The 14406-nt window shown below is 43.2% G+C and overlaps 1 protein-coding gene across 9 annotated transcripts in view; it reads right to left on the reverse strand.

The window, feature by feature from the left end:
- The window catches only part of PNPLA8 (patatin like phospholipase domain containing 8), a 42456-nt gene extending 34215 nt beyond the window's left edge, over positions 1-8241 (reverse strand). For 3 of the 9 annotated variants that reach the window (XR_008747739.1, XM_055807764.1, XM_055807765.1), the window contains exons 1-5: positions 8026-8238; positions 5809-7028; positions 4310-4459; positions 2940-3091; positions 1131-1225 (exon numbers count right to left, since the gene is read on the reverse strand). Coding sequence is in view for 8 of the 9 variants with exons in the window: in XM_055807764.1 (XP_055663739.1) it covers positions 1131-1225; positions 2940-3091; positions 4310-4459; positions 5809-6936 (1525 nt within the window). In the remaining variant the exon portion in view is untranslated. Of the gene's footprint in view, positions 1-1130; positions 1226-2939; positions 3092-4309; positions 4460-5808; positions 7029-7718; positions 7895-8025 lie in introns of those variants that run through there. The other 6 variants (XM_055807761.1, XM_055807762.1, XM_055807758.1 and 3 more) reach the window with 6 other exon arrangements.
- Between the last annotated feature and the right edge of the window lie 6165 nt (positions 8242-14406).

Here is a 14406-nt window from a genome sequence, read left to right on the forward strand (position 1 = left end):
CAAACAGGTTCAGTTGGAACCTTCAGTTCAAACAGGTTATTCAGGCATTGTTCCACCGAATTTTGTGTATTTCTAGGGATGAACATTCCACAGCCTGTGCAGGCAACTCCTTGCAGCGTCCAACCATCCTTGCAAGGTAAATATGATTCCTTACACCTAATTGTAACTTCCCATATTCCAACTTGTCTGTTGGCTTTTCTCCTATGATTGTGCACCTTCAAGAAGAATCTAGCTCCACCTTCTCGGTATTTTCCCATTAGCTGAAACAGAGTAAGGCCTCCCCTTGATCTTCTCCTCTCAAGGCTGAATAAACCCAGTTTTTGCACTCTCCCTATATGTCATGATCTCCAGTTCCCTGGCCCCCTGGCCCTCTCTCAGACTCAGTATGTACAATGTACCCAACAGATTAAGGATTTACTGAGGAGCCCAAACCCTGGTATACGGGGGCCAAACAGAGTCAATGTCTCTGTTGGGTACGTTCTTGTGCACAGAAGCCAGTATGTGGTCGGCTTTCCTTGTTGCAAGACTACACTGATGATTCATACTCAACTTGTTCTAACAAGACCAGGTCTTTTTTCTGCAAAGCTGGTTTCTAGCCAGTCAGCTCATCTCAAGTGGAGGGCTTTGTTCCTGGCTTTGCTGAACTTTAGGTAGTTCCTGTCCAGCCATTTCTCCAGCCTGTACAGGCCAATCCAAACAGAGGGCATCACTGTACTGACTACTTCCTCTAATTTAGATCATCCAAGATTTTGCTACAGACATACTCTGTCCTGCTGTGCAGGTCATTAATAAACACACGAAACACTAAAGGCCCAGGATCAGTCCCTGAGGGACATTACCTTAGTTGTCTGTAAAGGCCCATAAACAGATTTTAAGATGTTTGTACGTGTGTGCAAAATGAAGGTTTCACATTCACTTAAAAACCTGACAAATCAGTTTGAAATTACAAGTATATCATGAATCACCCAAAGTTCTTATTCAGAAAAAAAAAAAAACTTTAAAAATCACACCTCTGCATTCCCAGCTTACACTCAAAGTCAGAAATCAGCAAGTTCCGCAAAATCTGCATTTATTCTCAGATGTTCTTTTACTATATTGATAGCAAAACTCCAACTTGTATCAACAATTACCTGTGCTTACACCACAAATGTAGTCAAAAAGCTGATGAACCGGCTTGCCAGTTAGTTCTTCTAGTTTCCGTAGAGTCTGAAGTGCAACTAAACCCCTGAAACAAAAAAATCCCCTTCACATACAATGGTAGTTTTATCTTACACAGCTCTAATTAAGTCCACCTTTGCCTAATTATAACTCACTAACTACAAGAATCCTGAATGTTTCAGGGAATAAAAGGGTAGTAGAAAAGGGTAGTAGAAAACAATTATAAGGGAATGGTGAATACTAAATACAAATTACATACTCAGGCATACCAAAAGTAGCATGCAACCGCTACAGCCATATTGTTTTGTAGCAAAGGCTCAGGAATGAACATCTTATGTGGATGCAGACTCAGGACAGATTTTAGCTGCATCCACACCACACAGCACTTAAAGTTTGGTCTTATATAATGTCCCTTGGGGCACAGGATTTTTCTGTCTGTAATTTTTTTTGCTTCAATTCAGTGTGTCTGAAATAGTCAGATGCATTCCAGACCATCAGACTTACGCTTCTACAACATGAAACAGAACATCTGGCAAGCAGAGAGAGGTGCTATTTCTGCTGGGCTGTAGCTGAAGAACTGTGTATAGCGAAAGGAGCACCATCTTGCCAACATGTTCTGCTGAGAATGGCACCTCCTACATGCTGCTCCCAAATCTGTCCTGCCTTGTGCTGAAGAGCAGTAGTCAACCCAGTCCATAACTATAACCTGCTGAACATCATCAATTAAGTGGCACAACAGCCAGTAGTCAGTATTCAGGCTCACTCTCTGGACTCATTTCATTTAGCATTATAGATGCAGACAACACTTTCTAAAGATAAGGTGTCTTATAATGTCACACACCCCCCTCGAAATCTAACAGAAAAATTAACACACTTCATTTATGCATATAGGCATCATGCTGTCATATGTGAAGCATCCTTCCTTCTACTTTGTAAAATCTTCATGGTTTACCATGAACTTTTGCAAACACAAACATTGAAGTTGTGACATAGGCTTACTCCTTATTGAAGGCAACCGACTGATGCAAGTAAAAAAATACTCTGAGGAAACAAAGAGCTTGTGAAATTGTATTTCTGCAATCACTTCACTTTCTACCAATAAAGATTCATTAATCAGTAAATATTTGCCAACAAGACTTCAAATAGGCCTGAAAATACAGCTTTTATTAAACATCAGACTTCATATTTAATGAACAGGCCTCTACCACTATTCTTCAAAAATTATGGTAGGTGCATAAATTCATGCAGAACTACAGCACACATTACTAAGGACACGGGGCGCATAAATTCAAGGAAAAAAAGTGTTAGTTGTAGAAGAAATATAAATCAACAGCATGGATAGAATAGCTTTCACCACTAGCCTGTTCATTCTGTCACGACACCAGCTCTGCTAAGGCAGATCACCCTCCAGAAAAGTACAAGACAACACAATCATAAACTACTTCTAGCATTTCACACCAATTTTGTATTTCTAAGGTCAGACTTGGGAGCAGACTAACTCAAACAACCATTTAATTTACTTCCAAAGAAAAGTGAGCCAATCCAAGCACTAAGTGTGTAGCTAACAGGCAATTTCAGTGTCATAGGGCTACTAATGCATGGAAATTTAAGCACAAATGCATTCAAAAATAATACCCATCATTTGAATAAGTCAAATGGAACAGAACTGTAAATTGTATATTGCATCTTTGGGCACAAACTTATCAAAGAGAAACCGAAAGTTTCTTTCCAGTTACAGTATGAAAAAAGCTACAAGTATATAAAAAACACAGAGGTTTTACCTTGTACCTCCTCCATCAATAGCAAGGACTCGAATTCCCCAGCCTTTCACAGGGTCTGTATATCCAATTATAGCTAAAGTCTCTCTAACAGCAGCCTGAAGACTTTCATCGTTTGCCTGTCTCAGTCGCAGTAGGCATGGGATTAATTTTTCCTATTGATAAATACAAAGATATTTCATTCTAACTATATATGTTTATACCAAAAGAATCCATGCTTAAATTTACTAATTCGGCATTTAATTATAAAAGCAATATATTAAAATCAGAGGTAAACATCTTTACATCTGTATTTACTCATCTCTCTAACAAGGGAAAGGACTCCAATATTATGTTGTACACACCTCATTGCTAAAGTAAATCCCTATCAGAATTAATCAAAGTGAAATGTAAATTTTTTAATAGCTAGAAAAGTTGTATTTACCAGCAGTTTAGTTTTATTTACTTCCATGTCACATTGGCCAAATATAAACTCAAGTATGGAGCATACAAATTATAGCTAAAAGCCCAGATTTTGTTGAGAAAATATAACACTGTTTCAAAACAGAAAATGCCTTCTAATGACACCAACATCAAAACAAAAATTAAAATTTTTCCTCACACTGAGTAATTTTTAAGCGTACAATTATTATCACAAATATATAAAGTATTATAACCAAAACTGGAGCAGTGAATGTACTCTTTCATAATAAAGTAATTCACATCTATTCATGTGGATGCCCAACCTGTACCCTGCCCAGATGGTTCACCTGGCCTGCACTCTAATCCCAAAGATTTGTTTTCCAGAAATTCCACAATTCACATCACACACCTCTCACATCTTGTGGAAAAAGACATGAGACTGACAAATACTGTGATTTGCCTGGTATTACTAGAACAGTCTACTACCCGCCTCTCATCCTCTCACTGCAGGTAAGAGAATGAGTAGGACAGGATAACATGAAATTACGTGACGGGAATACTACACTCATATCACCTCTCTTCACAGGAAGCATGCAAACAAGCATAAAAACTGTTGTGTGTATGCAGATCAACTGTACTGTACATTCCTATCTGGTCAATTGCAACAGAGTACAGAGTGTACAACCTTCGCCTATCACTACACTAAGCTATATTACCTATCCACATGACAATGCGGTATGCTTCTAAATTAAACACTGCAATCTGAAAAGCCTTTAGCTAGACTACTGATAGTTTGCATGTGAACCTGCTTGAACTAGCTAAAAAAACAGCTATAAAGAGACATTCACATTGTAATCTCCACAAATAGAAAATATTACTATTCCACAAAACCAGAGAAGAAAGTTTTATGTTATTTTATGTCACTTATCTGTCATATTTATTTTTTGTCTACACATGAAGACTATTTGCACCTTAATTGCAACTCCTCTGCTCTCTGGAAATTCTAGAAGATGATAGGTGAGTTCTTCAACCCTGCTGATACAGACTCTTCTATTAGAGGATCTTCGTAGGGCTTGAACTAAAGCTCGAGTCCTGTTATCAATACTCACTCTTGCAATAATCTAAAAAAAGATAAAAGTTATAAAAATAACATGAAACTACTCTAAGAAATGTGTAGTATTTGTCAAGACTAATTCCAAACTGTTATTTTAAGATTTCTCAGAAGTAATGGACAACATGTTGTACTAGAGATCTACTACAGGTTCCGAGTAAGCATTGCTTAAACATAAACAGGCAACTTTTTGATTGTTTACTGGACAGCTCACAGCAACAATACACCAAACAAACATATCAGCACGTACTCAGATGTATTTTCAGGGCAATTCTGAAATCACAGTATTTGGACCATGAAGAAGTGTAAGATTACTGTAACTACAACAAAAAAGAAGCAGCTAGATCTATCTATATTTATGTACCCGCTCCCTATACAATATGAACATATATATATACACACTACATGCACACGTATATATAAATTTACACATAAATATATGTACTTATATAAAGAGGATATAAAGGTTTTTATATACATACATCTATATACTTATAAATAAGCATATGTATGTATATGTAAGCTTATACAACTTACATCAGTATGTGTATATATAACTATATAGATTTTATATATGTGTATGTGCTGGTTTGGGCTGGATAGAGTTAATTTTCTTCATAGTAGCTAGTATATGGGGCTATGTTTTGGATTTGTGCCGAAAACAGTGTTGGTAACACAGGGGTTTCTGTTACCACTGAGCAGTGCTTACGCGGTCAGGGCCTTTTCTGCTCCTCACACCCCAGCGAGTAGAACGGGTGTGCACAAGATGTTTGGAGGGGACACAGCGGGGACAGCTGACTCCAACTGACCCAAGGGATATTCCATGCCGTATGACATCATGCTCAGCATATAAAGATGGGGGAAGGAGGAGGAAGAGGGGACACATTTGGAGTTGTGATGTTTGCCTTTCCAAGTAACCATTACACATGATGCAGCCCTGCCTTCCTGAAGATGGCTGAACACCTGCCTGCCCATGGGAAGTAGTGAAGGAATTCCTGTTTTGTTTTGCTTGCGTGTGCAGCTCTCGCTTACCTATTAAACTGTCTTTACCTCAACCCACGAGTTTTCCCACTTCTACTCTTCTGATTCTCTCCCCCATCCCACAGAGCAGGAGTGAGTGAGCTGCTGTTGCTGTCCAAGGCTAAACCACAACAGTGTACACACATACTTATATAAGAACATATGTACTTATATGTAAGTAAGTACGTACATAGGTATATACTTATGTAAGTGTATATTTAATGTATACAAATATATATGTTTACATACAGGTATATACACATGCATGTATATATATACACTTGTATAAAATAGACATTGAAATCAAATATAAAGAAATAACATTAAACAAAGACTTGCCTTTTCTCTCTGAAGAGACAGATGCTTTTCCTTCTCTTCTGCAGTCTTAGCTTCCCTTGCTTTGTCCTCCTCATCCTTCTCAGATACTTCTTGGTCTGGCTGTTTACTCTTTTCTTGTGAAACAACTTTTGTATCGGATCTTAACTTGGGAACCAACCCACCAATGTAACTGTCTACAAAAGCTTGTACACTGTTACTGGGATAGGAAAGAAAGTCTACAATACTTTTTTTAGTGGAAATTGGAAGAGTGGTATTTGTCTTTTCAGCACCCAGAGTCTCTGCCTCAGGAGCTAAAGCAGCTGCTGAATCCACTGTCTTTTCTTCACTTATTACAGGATTTTCTGATGAATTAAGATTATTCCTCTCTTTGCTTTTAGACTCCTGTAATAAAGCATTCCTTTTTTTCTCTTGATCCATAACAAAATTATTATTAAAGTACCAGTTGATATGATCAGCTATGAAGTTGTAAGTCTCTCCAAAATTTGTAGAAAAGTAGCTTATATGAAAAAGGTGTGTTTTAGTAGACACTGAATCTTCCGAAGTATCTTGGTAAGTGCCACTTGAACTTCCTAACACAGACTCTGAGTCTTCATTTGCACAACTGGGTATCTTTGCAGCTGGGCCTCTGTTGCAATCCTCCTGAGTTCTGGCATCTGTGACTTGTTCATCATTTTCCAGATTTGCACTGATGTTATTTGCATCTGCATTACTTTTATTTGCTTTTCCCAGAGTACCTGAGTGTGACTTTAATCGAGCTATCCGTGAAACCAGTTCACTGTGAGTGCCAGACACTGCCTTTGAAACAGATTCTATAGTATTCTTAATTCGTGACATGCGATTGGTCACTTTTGTAAGTCCTTTGGAAGAAGAAGTTAAAAGTTTAGAAACTCTGTAGTATAAAAGGTCATGGCTGTAAATGTATTTGTTATACCAAAATGTTCTGCTTCTGGCCCATTTACACTGAGGCTCGCTTGTATGAAAAACTCTCAGGTGAATGGCATGATTTATCCTCCAGCAGACTTTAGGTCTATACAAATACAGGTATTTGTTTCTTTGCTTCCACCAAAGACTTTTTGGGTTAATCACAAAGAACAAACAGGTGTCTAAAGAGAAGTGATGAACTGTCATTACTTACAAATAATTAAACCTTTTCTACGTTGCTTGTCTACTTCATTCCAGAAAATATATCTCAATAAATAAGTCTCCTATCACCGTGTTATCTGAAAAAGAAAAAAGAAAGCAAAAATGAAACCCTAAACCCAGTTAAACTAAACCCACAATGTTGCTTAAAGCAGGCCGCTTATTCTTTCAGTAAAGACAATCAAATCAAATGATCTTACAGGGATATCTGCCGCTGAGGACGTATGGTAGTGTTATCCCAACAGTTCTATTTCAACACATTCTTCCTTAAAGGCCAGTTTAAGTTCATGTTGAGCAACACTCCACAACAAATACTTTGCTGAAAGTATTTAGTGACATACAGAAAACTGCTTGCTGGTCTTTCCAATGAAGAGAAACTCGTACGGAGAGAGCAAATTTCAAATGAAACTGTCATTATGTATCACCATTCCTTTGCAAAATTCCTCCCAGAGGAGGAAGCACACCGATTCTTTGGGCAAACTTCAGCATAAAGCCACAAATTCAACAAAACGTTCCTAACTTAAGAGCAAAAGGCTGTATATAGCCCTTGCTCTACAAAGAGAGATGTTTCTGGGGTGGATCAGAGTTTCACACGGCTATACAAGCTCCTGCTGAAACCGCAGGGGCAAACCCATTACTTGCCTAAGCAGCAAGCTCGGGCTCCCCTGGCTCCTGCCACAGCGCCAGAGGTCAGCCAGGCACACACGGCCGCAGGCCCACGCCAAGGGAGCAGCGGCGGCACCGCCGCGGGCAGCAGCCGCCTTACTTACAGGTTCCTCGGCAGCTGCCGGCGCCGCGCCCGCTCCGCCAGCGCTCCTGCTGCCCGCCGCCGCGGCCGGGCCTATATAGGCACCGGGGGGCGCGGGCTCTGCCCGCCTTGCGCCACTTCGCAGAAACAATTTCGAGAGCGGCCGCGTAAACAAGCACCGAGTCCCGGAGCGGCCCCGGCCGCCGCCCCCGCCGCACGTCACGCGCCCACACCCACCCCTGCGTCACGCACGCGAGTCCCGCGTGCCTGGCACGCGCTCACCGACACCCCCCCGGGGCGACGCGGCCCACCCCGGCGGAGGCGGGTACCTGCTGGGCAACGGCTCCCGCCTCCCCGCGCTCCCCAGGCCGCCGCCGAGCGCCAGGCAGGGCCTACCGCCCACGGGAGCGGGGCCGACCGCTGGGGCCGCGGCCCGCGCGGTGCAGCCCCGGCGGAGCGGGCAGGAGAGCGGCGGTAGCGACAACGGCAGCGGCGCGGGGCCGCCAGCCGGGCCGGGCCACGCTACGGCGCCTGCGCCGCGCCCAGCACGCCGGAAACAGCTGAGGCACGCGCCGTCTCACCGGGCGGGGCGGGGGCAGCGGCGGGGGGCGGGCGGTGTGGCGCAGGAGGCGTGGCGCGGGGCGGGGCCCGCAGGGCGGTGCTAGGTCATGGCCGGGGAGGAGGCGGCGGCGGCTGCGCGCGGGCTGCGGCAGGCGGGGGCGGGGCGGGGCGGGGCGGCTACGTGCGGAGCGGCACGCGGCGGGTGGGGCTTGGAGGGTGCGGGCACGCCTCGCCTCAGGGCGGCCGGGGGTGGCGGCGGCCCCGTGTCCCGTCGGTGGCGGCGGCGGGACTGGCCCTGCGTGAGGCTGCCGGTGGTGCCAGGCTCTTGGTGCCGCGCCCCGGAGGCGCTGGGGCGGAGGCTGGGGGGGGCGTGCTGGCGCCGTACCCCGCGGCTGGCTCTTCTGTGGCCGCGCGCCCCGCACTTCCCGCTTAATACTTGGAGAAGGATGACAGACTGTGTGCGTTTCATGGGTTTGACAGGGTTAGGGGGCACATGGGTGTTACCCAGCCAGCCTGAGGAGCAGCACAGGCCTGTGAGCTTCCCACCTGCACTGTCTGAAAGTTTCTTTGAAGCTGGCTGCACCGAGGGTGGTGACTGCAGAAGGCTCATGAGGTGAACACCTCAGTGGGCTGCTGAAGGCCTCACCTCAGGAGGAGGATAATACTTCATGTGTCATTTCGGAGTCCAGTCATCTGCTTCATTCTTTCTCACAAACTAAAAAGTAAAATTAATTTTCTTACCTGGTGTTTTCTTCCCCAAGGGAAAATTTATATCCATTGTGTATTCTAATCATTATACTGTGGTTTTTATAACTTAAACAGATTGAACTTTCCATATCTCCTGATGCAAGATATTTTTCAGCCCTTGAGTATTTTATGAATATTAATTGAATAATTTGTAGTTCCTTTTTTGCCTCCTGTTAATGTGGTGGGTTGACTCTGGCTGGATGCCAGGTGCCAGCCAAGCCACTCTTGTCGCTCTCCCTCCATCAATGGGACAAGAGGAGAAAATAACAATAGAAAGCCCAAGGATTGAGATAAGGACAGGGAGATCACTTACCAGGTACTATCATGGGCAAAACAAACTCATCTTATGGCAATTAAAATGTATTCCCAACTAATAACAGAGCAGGATAGTGAGAAATCTAAAAACACCCTTTGACCCCACCCCTCACTTTGTCCCAGGCTCAACTTCACCCCCAGCTTCCCCACCTCCCCCCGCCAGCAGCAGGGACGGGGCCTGGGGGCTGCGCCCAGCCCCTCACACCTGTCCCTGCCGCCCCTTCCCCCTCAGGGGGAGGCTCCTCACACTCTGCCCGGCTCCAGCCCGGGGTCCCCCCCACGGGGCGCAGCCCTTCAGGCACAGACGGCTCCAGCCTGGGTCCCCCGTGGGGTCACCAGCCCGGCCAGCAAACCTGCCCCAGCCCGGGCTCCTCTCCCCACGGGGACACAGGCCCTGCCAGGACCCTGCCCCAGCACGGGCTGCCCACGGGGTCACAGCCCCCTTCAGGCACCCCCTGCTGCGGTGGGGGGTCCCCAGGGGCTGCAGGTGGGGATCTGCCCCACCGTTACCCTCCATGGGCTGAGGGGCACAGCCTGCCTCACCAGGGGCTTCCCCAGGGGCTGCCGGGGAACCTCTGCTCCGGGCCTGGAGCCCCCCCTGCCCCTCCGCCTGCACCGGCCTGGGGGGCTGCAGGGGTGCTCCGCTCACACAGCCTCACGCCTCTCTCCGGCTGCAGTTGTGCAACATTTACCCTTCCTTAAGAATGTTGTGACAGGGGCACTACCACCATCGCTGATGGGCTCAGATTTGGCCAGTGGCAGGTTCGTCTTGGAGCCAGTTGGAACTGGCTCCGTCCAACACGGGGGAAGTTTCTGGCATCATCTCACAGAAGCTGCCTCTATAGCCTCCCCACTACCAAAACCTTGTCATGTAAACTCAATGCAATGAAATTTTTGTGCTTTTACGAGAGTATAAAGACAGGACTTAGAGGCAGTGTTCCAGTATCACTTCCTCAGTAAAATATTCAGGAGCCACAAGTAGCTCATGAGTCATGTGTTATCTAGGATCCTTTTGTGCAGGATAGTGGCAGTTCACCCCCAGGTGCTCATCTGTTCCCTCCTAAATGCTTTCAGAGTTGCCGTTAATTCTGGATTGCAGTGGCCTGTTCTGCAGGTATGGTCTGCCTGCCTTGTCTGTAGGTGTCTTCATACCTGGTTGTATTATCTGGTGATGGTTTACACCTGGCAACTGTTTTTAAGACTTGTGTGCTATTCTTTAATTTATCGTGGGGTTTCATTGTATATGGTTAAGATAATTTTTAAACCAAATAGCTCAAACAGTAGTGGCCTCTGCCCTAGGTGCCAGATGCCGCTAAGCTGGGAGGTTTTGCTGCCTGTTGTATGAGTTTCTCTGGGTAAAGGCTGCTTACTGTTACGAAAGCATGACAGCACGGATCACGTTTTAGCCTGTATCAGCATTAGCTTAAGCAGCTTCCCCAGCTGTGTCTACCCTTGTGCAAACCCCAGGACTCCTGTTTGCTTGCCAATGTGGTGAACTGAATTGGACCTCATCAGATGACTTCAGAAGCAATGGCTCATCTGAAGCCACAGTCTGAGCTGGCTCTAAATATGCTAACTTGCATTCTTAGGACAACAAAGTTTTAGACAAGACAAGACCTACAACTTCAGTAAGAAGGTTGGCCACGTTAAGCTTCATGCTGCCAGGACACATCCTGCCTCTCTTTGACAAATAGGGTGTTGGAGGTAGGTGGCAACTGATCCCTTTTAGCTGCACATAGCTCCTTCCTAAACAGTCACACTCTCTCCTTCTAAAATTCTGTTCTGTGCCTGCTTCGTTTTTTGTCTCACCACTGGTATATGTGTAATGGTATGTCAATTCATACCTTTGCTAAGGAAAAGATTTAAGGATTTCATATTTCAGGTCTACTCACAAAACCGTGCGTTCTTGCCACATGGCTCTCCACAGGGATGAACCGACCTGTCTGATCTGACATGTTCAGAGGCCCATGATTCATCAGCTTCTCAAAACAGCCACACAGCTCTCTGACAGAACTAAAAAAACGCTGGACAAAAAAAAGATAAATATATGTGTTTCTAGGCACAAGTTCTGCATCCACACATTCTCAAACATTTTGCCAATTTAGCCTTGTCTTTACTATGGTCATGACATTAAGAAGAAATGATCTAAAATTTATTTATTTGAAAGATAGACACTTCAACTAAGCTAATTTTGTAAGCTCTCTTAATAGTCAAAGGTGAGTTGATTCATTGCATTTGACTAGACACCTACTTTTTAGATAAGAAAGATGAATCCACCTGCAGTATTCAGAGTGGCTAACTCCAATCACAGTAGTTTCTACATAGCATGGAAACGATAGCATTTTCACATTTTGAAATATATTTTAATAATAGTAGTATGTACATTAGCTGTTTTTAAAATACTTCCATTTGAATACTTTGCGTGGAAGCCTCAACCAAGAATTTGTTGTGATTATTGGTGCTTTTTTTGCTGATCTCTATTAGGTTGCGTACCCAGCACTCAAGCCCTGTCAGAATGGTCCCTCAAAACATGATAGTTTCCAGTTTAGCACAACACTGAATGTACTTTGATTTAAATGAGTGCTATATCTGTGAATTAATTAAAAAAATCCAAGGCTTTCAAAACGTTCCCTCAATGCACATGTTCATACATGTTTTTGTAGGTAAGATGCAAACTTTTGTAAATCAAATTATAGATGAAAAATTGTGGTAAATCTTCCTACTTTAATGAAAGCGAGTTCCTTGGTACATGTGATTTTTGTCATGTTACAGCCAAAGTATTGTGATGTCTATACTACAAGTGAGTTAACTGTGTTCATTTATATGTATGCTATACTTTTAGATGCCATTAATTATTTCTAATATTCACATTTGTATGTTTGTCTTGGACTGCTACTTGGAGACAAGTCATAATGTGTTATGAGGCAGTTTGATTAAAAAAATGGATATTTACCAAAAATAATCGTTCCAAAAATTTGTCTTTCTAGGGTTCTCTCTTTTGATCTATGAAATATGAAAATTTTACATTTTCTTATACTCTCCTTCACTATAAAATGTGGCAGAAACACACTGAAATTAATTAAGTCTGGAACTCCATGCAAAATTTTCTTACTCTTTATTGGTATTCCGGTTGCAGAATCCAGTGACTTCAGCTTAGATGAGTTAAACCTGAACAGAACAACTTCCAGGGGCGGGATATTAATCCTGTGAAAACAGTTTTGTATATACTTTAATTTTACATTTGAATCAAAGATATTATATGAACAGCATTTGAGTATACTTAGGCAGTGGTTTTATTTTTACTTGCAATATTGATTATGGATGGTGTCCTGGAAACCGCACTGTCACTTAAGAGACTCAAACAAATTAAAAAAATGCAAGTATTTCAAAGCACGATGACAAATTAACATACATTAGTAGGGTAGTATTCTGCTAATAATGGTATCTAAGATAATTGCTTAAATCTAACATCTTCAATTAAGCCTTAGGGAAAATGCTGTTTTCTATTTCCATCAATATGGTATGACATAGGCAGAAGCTGTATTTTAAGCTTTACAAATACAGAACATAGGTATTCTGCCTCTTAACACTAGATGGCAGACAAAAATGGGAAAACATTTCCTATTTTTCAGAGATAGAGTATTGAAGAATTAATTTGCATCTTGAATGAAGATTCACTGAGAGTTCTCAAAATTATAAGAATGAACACCAGTGGACACAGACAGAAAATATCATGCTTATGATAGCATGGATACTCTCTGCTGCAGTCTTTCATTTAGCTGTGAGTTTTGGCACAAATACTGCAAATAATCAAGTGGAACATTTCTGTATTATTTTCTTATTGCTTTTTTATCTCTTCTGCTACTTCCCTTCAATATTTTGCTCTTGTCAAAGAAGAACTAAAAATTCTTGAAGCCTTAGAAAGGCTTAAACAGCTCAGATAGATAGAAGAGAAACTTTCAAAGAAAACTGCCCTTTCTGGGTGCTTGCATGGCTGTGAAATTGCCTTCCATAAATCCAACAAGCAGGCAATACAAGATTTGCATTGCAACTGCGTAGTATCTTTGTCTTACATTAGTTACCTAAAGTAATTAGGCTGCTTTGCTCCTTGTTGTCACTGAATTTTGGAAAATAATATAGAGGTAACACGTGCACTAAGGAGGCAACTCATTTTCATAGAATATTATAAATTGTACTAAATATTACATAGTCCACCTAGCAGCCAGTGAAAATTTTGGGTTGTTAGCCTGTTCCTCTCCTGGATACATCTTCCTAAATAAGTGTGGCAGGAGGGTCAGAATCCCCGAGGGTACATCCACACAGAATCACACATTAAAATGCCAGTTCATCTAGCTGTAACACCACACTAATGTGACTGCTTGTAGGATATGAAGTACTGTCTGCGCTGTGCCTGCACAGGGTGCTGTTAGTTAACAAGACAGTCTGGGGTTACTGTACAAAAACCTGCTTTGCATTGCCTATTATTTATAAATGTGTAGTGCATCTATGGGACTGATAACCAGCAGAGTTTTCATTGATATTAAACCATGATGTGCAAGTACAGTACTAGAACTGTAACAGATCCCACCAAGTCCCACCTGATCTTTTCCTCTCTGTGCTGCTCCTGTGGTTGTGCAGACACCAAGCCAGTCTGGCTACCCTCAGTGCCTCACTGAGCAGTGCTGGCAGCCTTACGAACTGTAAGTGGGAAAGACCCAAGTTATTCCCGTGGTGTTTTTTCTGTTGAGGTTGTTCCAAATGAGTAAAAGTTAATGGACTGGAACAGAAGGGCAAGTGCAAAAGTAAGTATGACTTTCCTGCCTCACGGTTAGGAAGTAATCTACAAAGATGGCCGTAGCTTTTGATCTTTGTTCCTCAGGTTATTCTCATCATGTAACAGCTTTTGGTATAAAATGTGCATATAGAGGCAAACACCAGACTGAGGCATTCCCCTTCCCATGGGAGTCCTTTAGCCACAAGGACACAGAACTACATCCCTTTTTGCAGGGTTTCTTCTTGGTTCCATGAATCTTCCATTCTTTTGTGCGTAGTCACCTAGTTTCAACAGAAGGAGAAAGCATTTTGTG

Source organism: Falco peregrinus, chromosome 6, assembly GCF_023634155.1.
Source record: "Falco peregrinus isolate bFalPer1 chromosome 6, bFalPer1.pri, whole genome shotgun sequence".
NCBI lineage: Eukaryota > Metazoa > Chordata > Aves > Falconiformes > Falconidae > Falco > Falco peregrinus.